The 9,571-nt window shown below is 50.5% G+C and overlaps 1 protein-coding gene across 1 annotated transcript; it reads right to left on the bottom strand.

Moving 5' to 3' along the window:
- Positions 1–4,192: 4,192 nt before the first annotated feature.
- Positions 4,193–8,990, bottom strand: RTL9 (retrotransposon Gag like 9; the record flags this gene model as incomplete). The annotated part of the gene is made up of 2 exons (XM_079910509.1): positions 4,826–8,990; positions 4,193–4,309 (listed from the first exon to the last, which is right to left on the bottom strand). The coding sequence occupies exons 1-2, from the start codon at positions 8,813–8,815 to the stop codon at positions 4,193–4,195; spliced, it is 4,107 nt and encodes a 1,368-aa protein (XP_079766635.1). The 5' UTR covers positions 8,816–8,990.
- Positions 8,991–9,571: the final 581 nt, after the last annotated feature.

Raw genomic sequence — 9,571 nt, 5'->3', positions numbered from 1 at the left:
TGCTGCTCAAGTGCTATGTAAATACTCTATTGTCAGCTAGCCTGTATCTCTTCTGGCTCCACCACATTCACCCCGGAGGGCTCCAGAGCTTATTGGTCTGCCATTAAGATCCCTCTTTGTCTTTTTGCCCCTGGAGATTTTCCTTTCTTTATTTCAGGCCCAGCTGTGAATTTCCCCCCACACTTTATCCAGCATTTCTTTGAGTTTATAATGGGAGCAGTTACTCCAATTTCTCTCTATCAAGTTGCTTAAACCGGAAGTGTCTGGTGCCTTTTTTTTAATGTGAATACATTAAACACCAGGGTTAGATCTAGGATCGCTTTCCAAGGCAGGGGTAGGGGAAGGCAGAAGAGGATGGCATTGGAAGGCAGGGGCGTGGAGTATCTAAATGATTGATCGTCTTCCTTCCTTACCCACTTCCCCCCTTTCTTGAGAGAAGAGTGACAAAGAGGGGGAAATAAGTACTGAGAAAGAAAAGCCAGCTCTTGGTGTAACCACAAAAATCCCTTCCACTTTCAGAGATGCTCGGGCCCAAGATGCAGTTTTTTTCTCTGTGGGAAGATGCCCAAGGGAGAATCTCACCTTCCTTCTCTGGCTAGAGCCTAGAACAGAGGTTGTTCTACTTTGGGGCTGCAGCTAGCCCCTGGGCAGAACCTCCTGAGTTCAGTAGCATTCCACAATGATTGATTCTTTTCCTTGAATATTAAAGACTTTTTCTAAATACTCTCAGGAGGATTCACATCTGGATCTGAGATAGGGAAGGGGGAAAGCAGGACCATTCTTGCTCAGGCCTCAGACTTTATGAGCTTCAAATGTTGGCTGCTATTGGGTGGCAAATTTGTTCAGGGTAACAGGGTAAGTCTTCACAGTGGCCATCTGGCTTATGCCAGCCTTCAGCCAAGGATTTACTTTTAGATCTTCCCCCACAGTTTAAATAGCAGCCCTGAAGAGACTGGATGCTGAATATGTCCCAGCTAGCCCTATCCCACCCACTTCCCAAACTCCTCAGGGCCGAGCTTAGGTTTAAGGGTAATAAGATCTCAGGTGATCCCACTGTGAGACTCAGAAATGTTTGGAAACTGTCTGAGGCATCAGTCATTCAATGACAGCCCGAGCCTATACTTTCATGGAGGAAGTGACCTTCAGGAGAAGGGTCTATACACTCTTGGTCCCTGAGGGGCAGAGACAGAGACCAGGTGATGGGGGAGAGAACGGCAGAAGGAGGGAGGACCAGGACAGGGTGACATTTGCTCTCCACCTGGGCCCTACAGCTGGGCGTTTGGAGAGAGTCCCTGGCATCTATTCACCTGGAGGTTTTGACTAGATCTGATGGCTTTTGTTCTCCAGACACAGGAACTGAGTCTGAAAGTCTGAGCCAGGGCCATGGGGGCAGGGGCAGCAGGGGAGAGTTTGCTGCAGGAAGAAACTGAAGCCCCTCTTCTCACGTGGGCCTCACTGAGGTACAGGGCAGAAGCAATGCGGTTTCGGTGTCCAGGTGACAAAGTGTGGCACGGTACGAGGAGGGGACTTATCACCCCAACCCCCAACTCCAGTGAACCCATCAGGGGTTTCAGCCAAAGCTGAAGGGAAGGCAGCAACGTTTAGGCCCTTTGTGGATTTGCAGAATCCACGTCCCACCCCTTCAGGGGCCTCCGTGTTCCCACAGCCAGAGGCACCCACCAGCAGCTGGGGCGGGATGGAGCGGCTGCCCTTGCGTAGCCACGTGGGCGGTCAACCTCCACCGAGGCAGGGTAGGAATAGAGGAACAGGAGAGGACTGCCAGGGTCTTCCACAAATAAGAGGGGGAAACCTTCAAGGGACTGAGGTCCTGTAACACAGATGGGCACGGGGTCAGTGACATCCGAGTTTTTACTGCTTATGGGACCTTATTTTTACCCATGGGCCAGTGGGGCCTGGAGAAACTTGAAACACCATTTTACAGCAGGTGAAATTGTCTTAAGTACTTGGGCATATGATAGCCAGCTCCGTGTAGATGCTGACTGGTCATTTCTAATTATAACTTTGAGGTGGGTAGAGGAGCAGGGACAGGGCACTGGCAGGGTGTGATTGGGCTTCATTTATTCCATTTATCTCTAGTGACGTTCGCTTCAAAGAGAGGAAAGGCAAAAGCAAAGGGAAGCAAAATGACTGGGGAGAGAAATAAAGCAAAGAATTGCGATGGTTCTCCATTATTGTGGTTACCAGAAAATTAGCTTCATTTTGAAGACAAAGACATTTTCCTTCCCGTACATATTTTCTAGACTCAGATTGTGATTTTGTATCATCAGTTTCTTTTTCAGGAGAGAGTAAAGTCAACAGCACCTTCCTGAGCTAAGAGCAACTCTGGCTGAACAGGGAGGTCAGAAGTCCGCTCGGACCTGGACTGGACCAGGTGTGAGCCAACAGGGTCAGAGAAGAGGGGGAAAATGGGTCCCCAGAGGCCCTACCACCTAGAATTTGGTTTTCCCAACCAATGGCACCCTCTTTTTCCCCCGAGGCAACAGCACTGGTGATAGATGCCTCCTCAGGCAGCCCGCAGAGCCAGATTCTTATCTATATCACGGTGGGGCTGCCGATTTATCTGCTAATCTTTGTTTTTTCTGAGAATCATTTTCCTCTTCCTGGAATCAGACCCAGTGTTTAGGGTAATGGAGCAGCGGACTTGAATCCTCAGAAAGAATTTCATCTCTGTCCTTCTCTTTCCATCCCCACTGCCCTGGCCCTAGATTGAGTCATCTGATGAGTCAGTCACCTGTACTATCGCAGTAGGGGGCTCGTAACTGCTCTCTGACCCTTTCCCTATCCTGCATCCAAACTGTTGCCAAGTTCGCTTTCTAAAATATGTTTCTAATCATGTCACTCCTACTGTTTTTAAAAGATCTTTGAGTAAACCAATTACATGGACTATTTTGAGTAAATAAAATGGCTCTGTTAGTATCAAATTCCCCATTACTCTTATTTCTTGTCTTGATAGCCTTCACCAGGATTTCAACCCATCTTACATATGCGTTTTCTTGCTTATTGTCTGTCCCCCTGTTCCATTGGAATGAAGTTTTCATTTGATCAAGGTTCTCATCCGTCTGTCCCCAAAACAGTGGCTGGCACACGTTAGATAATAAATATTGATTGAATGAAGGACTCAATAAATCAAATTCTGTTAGCCACAGTTAATTCTTTTTTTTTTTTCATAAACGGACTTTATTTACTTTTACGATTACAAATGTAACACATGCTTACTGTAGAGAATCTGGAAAGTACAGAGAAGTAGAAAGAAGAAAATTAAAACACCCATAATCCCACCACCTGAAGGCAAACACTGCTCATATTACGCTCTAACTATCTATGCCTGTTTACAGACCAAGATCTTTATCAAGAGGGCTGGCCACAAAACACAATAGCCAAGGGGGAGTGAGGGCAATTAACAACTGAGGGGTCACCCAAAAGTCAGAGCTAGAGATTCGACACTGAGGGACAAGACAACAGTCACTGACAATAGCTCAAGACGTAAGAAGTTGACAACACAAGAACAAGTCGGGTTATGGTAAGAATGTAGTGAGATGATGCTTGTCGAGAGTTTCGCCCAGTAACTGTCACACAACACATAATCAATAAATGTTAGCCATTACTAAGATTACTACTATGGGTCAAAACGAATGGTTCAGGATGGAGACTATAAACAGGGCAAGGGCCCTGGAGACCCATTTTAGGTGCTATGAGTTGGGGCATACAGGGACAAGTGTACTGGATGAAAAGGATGGTATTGGAGTGGGCGTCACTCTCCTTATAGGCTCCCCTGCCAGGTGAAATGGGACCAGGGCTTCCTCAAGTTTGCCTGATGACACGTGGCAAGACATTCTAAGGTGTTTTTGAGGTAGGACACGGTTTCTCCTGCCTAGACATCTCCCTGGACCAGGAACTAGGACTGGCCTCGGCGGTAATGGGAGTTCAGAACCTCATACACCAAACGCTCTTGAAGTCCACGCTCTGGTCGCTGGGGCAGGTCAAAGGCATGTGGGGGTGAAAGAGAAGGTCAAGTCAGCCAAGTGGGAGATAGGGTGGGATGCGCCTGGAGGGGGGTGCTGAAGGGGGAAGGCCACAAGGTTTAATGATGTAATTGAATGGAATGGGTCCAGGAACCAGTCCTCAAGTTAGCAGCCAAGCTGGATATCACAGGAGAAGTGTCCAGGTAGCATTACTTGTTAGTGGCGGCCTTCTGATGGCCTGTGCTCTGTCGAAGGTGGTCGTGCAGACCCTCTTGAGGGTCTCCATGCTCTTTCAGGTAGTAACAGCGTTTGGGGACATGCTGATGCTGGGAGTGAGAGAAAACAAAAACAGCAGAGGTGAGAGCCATGCTTACTATGCCAAGTGGGGCTCTGCCTGGATAACTTCAGTAACTCAGCAAGTCAAGCAACTCGGCTAACGTACCTTATTTGTATAAAGTGTGATCAAGGACTAGACTGGCCAAATTCCCTAGTGACCTGGGCCTATAACACCTGTGGCTGTAGGTGGGACCCAGTCCCCCAAACGTGACCCCTCTTTGAGAACTGGACCTGGAATAGGTGCAGAGTTGGGACTGAGCCCAGCCATTTCCCTCAGAATCACAAGACTTGGACCTTTAACCATCCCAGGCCCTCAATGTGGTTAATACACCCAAAATAAGTACATAGCCAGGCCCGCTGAGGAAACTCTAGGTGGGGGGTTAGGGTCTAGGAGCTCAATGCCTCTCCCAGCCTCTTCCTTAGGCTACTCAAAGGAGCAGGGTGACTTTGCCATCATTACCTCATTTTTCTATTCAGAAACCTTGAGTGTGTTTCCCCATCATTACCTCCTCGGTCTGCTGCTGAGAGTTCAGTTCATTCTCCATTGCGTCCTCGTTATTCCGCTTGCAGGCTGACGGCAGAACCTGGCTTGAGCAGCCCGGGAAATCCTTCTCTCCAGCCAGCTGGCACTCGGTGTACAGAGACCTGTCTATTAGCTCCTTTAGGCTGCCGGCCACCTTCAGGAAGATCCGGCCCATTTTAGTGGCAACAGCTTCCGAGAGTCCTTCCAGAAACCTGGTCCGCAGAATGGCATCAGACCAAGACAAGTGTCGGGCCAGCAGGAGGAAATCAGTGGCATACTGCCTGACTGACCTCTGGCCCTGCTTGGGATGGCAAAGGACGGCACTGAGGATGTCTATTTCAGATAGGGAGTCATATAAGCCCTGGGATCTGCTCAGGAAAGATTTATCTTCATTGGAGAGGGGGTTTCCTACTTCCATCTGCAAGATGGACCACCTCTCTGCTGCCCCCAGATGAAGAGACACCAGAAAGGCCATTTTCTCTGAATCGTTCAAAAATCCCTTCATTTGCTTCTCCTCATCAACCTCCATCTCCTCCTCCACAGAGCATGAACCCCGGGCTGCTTCCTGTTCTTCTAAGAGGTAACAGAGTGCTGGGGTCAGCATGCCAAAAGATGGGACTTCCTTTGGTGGTTGGTTCATTGTTTCAGGGGTCGTCGCAGTCACGTGTGGTGTGAACTTTGATCCAGAGGCTGTGACGTTGATGTGAGAGGCAGATGTTTCCCCAGAGTCTTTGGCTTTGATTTCCAGAGTGGACATCATTCCAGAGGCTGTGGCCGCCATTTGTGGCATGGACATACCCCCAGAGGCTGTGGCTCTCAGAAGCGGCATGGACATCATTCCAGAAGCCGAGGCTCTCATGAGCGATGCGGACGTTGCTCCAGAAGCTGAGGCTCTCATAGGTGATGCAGGCATCCCTCCAGAGGTTGCGTACGTCATCTGTGGCAAGGAAGTAGATCCAGAACCCACAACCCTTTTTTGCAGTGTGGACGTTGCCCCAGAGGCCATGTTTTTCATCAGCGGCATAGACATCTCTCCAGAAGCCATGGCTGACATCAATGGCATGGGCATTGTTCCAGAGGCCGTGGCTCTAATGAATGGCTTGGACATCCCTCCAGAGGCCACAGCTGTTGTTTGTGTGGTGGACATCTTTCCAGAGGCTGGAGCTCTCATTAACTCTGTGGACACAGCTTCAGAGGCTGAGGGTCTCCTTAGTGGTGTGGATATAATTCCAGACACTGGAGCCCTTAATAATGGCGGGGACATCACTCCCGAGGCAGGGGCTCGCACTGATAGCATGCACATCTCTCCAGAAGCTGTGGGCATCGTTTGCGTTGTGGATGTTGCCCTGGAGGCTGGGGCTCTCATCAGTGGCATGGACACCCCTCCAGAGGCCGCGGCTGTCATTTGAGGCACGGACATCACTCCAGAGGCTGTGGATCTCATTAGCGATGTAGATATCTCTCCAGAGACTGGAGCCCTCATCTGTGGCTTGGACATCATTCCAGAGGCTGTGGCTGTCTTTTGCGGAGTAGACATTGCTCCATAAGCTGGGGCTCTCAGAGGCGTGGCTATCTCTCCAGAAGCTGGGGGTCTCGTTAGTGTTGGCGACATCTCTCCAGAGGATGAAGCTCTTGTGAGCAGTGTGGACATCTCTCCAGGGTCTGAGGCTCTCATCAGTGGTGTGGACACCGCCCCAAAGGCCGGGGCTCTCATTTTTGGTGTGGACATCAGTTCAGAGGCTGGGGCTTGCGTCTGCAGTAGGGACATCCCTCCAGAGGTCATGGATCTCCTGAGCGACATGGACATCCCCCCAAAGTCTTGGGCGCTCATTGGCTGACTGGGCATCTTTCCAGAGGCTGTGGATCTCATTAGCGCCATGGGCATGGCTCCAGGGCCTGGGGCTCTCATTAGAGGCATGGACATAGTTCCAGAGGCTGCGGCTGTCATTTGTGGTGTGGACGTGTCGCCAGAGGCTGGGGCTCTCATTAGCGGTGTGGACAGCGCTGCAGAGGCAGTGTCTGTCATCTGTGGCATGGACACGGCTCCAGAAGCGGTGTCTCTCATTAGCATTGTGGAGATCTCTCCAGAAGCTGCAGTTGTCATTTGCTGCGTGAGCATTGCTTCTGCGGCTTTGGATGCTGTTAGTGGCTTGGACAATGCTCCCGAGGCCATAGCTCTCATCTGTGGCACGGACATCACTGCCGAGGCTGTGTCTCTCATTAACAGTGTGGACACGGATCCAGAGGCTTTGGCTGTCATCCGTGGGGTGGACAGGGCTCCAGAGGCTCTCATTTGTGGTACAGCTGTCACTCCCGAGGCTGTGGCTCTCCTCTGTGACACAGACATTGCTCCAGAGACGGGCGCCCTCATTTGCGGTGTGGACACTGACCCAGAGGCTGAGGCTGTCATCTGTAGCGTAGACATTGTTTCAGAGACTGGGGCTGTACTTGGCAGTGTGGACACTGTTCCAGAGGCTGGGGCTCTCGTTCGCAGTGTGGACATCGCCCCATTGGCTGGGACTTTCATAAAGCCCATGGATGTGGCTCCAGAAGTTCTAGCCGTTGCTAACTGTGTGGACATCACTCTAGAGGCTGTGGTTGACATTTGCTCTGTGCACTTTGCTCCAGAGGTTGCCACCGTCATCAGTGGGGTGGACAGTGCTGCAGAGTCTGGGACCGTCTTTAGCAACGTGGACACATTTCCAGAGGCTGGGGCTCTCATTCTCGGTGTCGACCTTGCTCCAGGGTCTGAGGCTCTCACTGGCGATGTGGACATCCCCCCGGAGGCTGTTGCTCTCGTTGGCGGACTAGACACAATTTGAGAGTCTAGATTTTGTGTTAACCGTGAGGACATGACTCCAGAGCCTTGCGCTGGCATCGGCTGGGTGGGCATCCCTCCAGAGGTTAGGGCCATCATGACCAGTGGGGACATCGCTTCAGCGTCTGGGGCTGGCTTTGGCAATGTGGGCATTTCTCCAGCATCAGGGACTGACGGGAACAGTGAGGACATTGCTCCGGAGCCTGGAGCTGTCATAAGTGGTGAAGCCACTACTTCAGAGTCTGGGCCTGACATTAGCTGGGTGGACATTTCCCCAGAGTCTTGGGCGCTCGTTGGCTGGGTGGACGTTGCTCCAGAAGTTAGGGCTGACATTATCAGTGAGGAGATCGCTTCAGAGTCTGTGCCTGACATGAGCAGTGAAGAGATCTCTCCAGAGGCCAGGGCAGTCATTAGCACTTTAGACATGGCTTCAGTGTCTTCGTCTGTAATTTGCAATGGTGACATTCCTTCAGAGCCTGGAGCTGGCATTGGCTGTGGGGACATCGCTCCGGGGTTCACGTCTGGCATTAGGAGTGGGGAGATCTCTCCAGGATCTGGGACTAGCATCAATGGTGCGGACATCGCTTCAGAGGATGGAGCTGGCATTGCCAGTGGTGATATCTCTGCAGAATCTGGTGTTGCCATTAGTGCTGTGGACATTGTTCCAAAGTCAGGAATTGTCATCAGCCCTGGGGACATTAATCCATACTCTGAAGTGGACAGCAATGGGGACAGTGTCCCAGAATCTGAGGCTGGCATTAGCAATGGGGACAGCACCCCAGAGTCTGAGGTTGGTATCAACAATGGGGACAATGCCTCTGAATCTGAAGCTGGCATTAACAATGGGGACAGTGTCCCAGAGTCTGAGGCTGGCATTAGCGGTGGGGACAGTGCTCCAGAGTTTGCTGCTCCCATTAGAGGTCCGGCCATGGTGTCAAAGGCTGGGGATGTCATCGGCTGTGTGGACATCCCTCCAGGGTCTGACGCTGAACTTGAGACCATAGGCTGGACACTAGAATGCAGAATTTGGACCTCTGCTCTGTTCTCTACCATTGGTCCAGAGCAGGTCGTCTCCCTGTTTTGGGGGTCGACACCTTCCTCCGTCAGCACATTGCTGAATCGCACTGAATGTAAGGGTATTGACGTATCTGCCATGGCCAAAGGATAGTGTGGAGGGAACCTCTAAAGCAATTATATCAAGGGTCCTGCTGAAGCCCACGTGGCAAGAAAATCTGTAAACAGAAAACAAGTTTAGCAGTTGAAAGCAAATATCAAGAAGATTGGGAAATAGACAAATGATCCACGATGGAGACTTTTTTTATGTGTTGCCAGCTATGTGGCATCGGAGATGGGTCTATCAAGTTAAAGAAGCTGTGCGACATTAAACAAATTTGAAGCTGGAGCAAATATCCTCTCCACCCCTATCCTTTTCAAAGCAACCCACCCGTCACACAGCACACCCTCTCAGTTTATAAAAGCTATAAACGCGGGCAACTTCAGCAGCCAGGAGCCCGTGAGGTCCTGGTTCAAATGAAACAGCAGCACCACCTGCTGGAAAACTGTGAAAAGTGCAGGTTCCAGAGCTCTGCTCTCTCCCACCACAGCACTAGCAAGCCAGCCAAGGAACTGGCAGGCCCGGATGAGAATGCCCTTTGCCCCAGGATAGTCGTTAGTTCCTTGGGCTCATTGAGTCCTGCCAGTGGTTTAGTCCCCATTTTACTACCCTGATGGCCCTGAATGACTTTCTCAGGAAAAGGAAGGCATTTAACTGATCAATGGTTGAGAACATCATTCCATGAATTGACAATCCTGTTTATTATGATTTTTATTATTAATAACAAAAATCACCACTATTACTACCACTTATTGCCCACCTAGTGTGTTCCAGGCACTATACTTTAGGCAACTGTA

This window comes from Stenella coeruleoalba (genome assembly GCF_951394435.1).
Source record: "Stenella coeruleoalba genome assembly, chromosome: X".
NCBI lineage: Eukaryota > Metazoa > Chordata > Mammalia > Artiodactyla > Delphinidae > Stenella > Stenella coeruleoalba.
The sequence above is the reverse complement of the archived record's forward strand: the minus strand, read 5'-3'. Positions and strand labels throughout refer to the sequence as shown.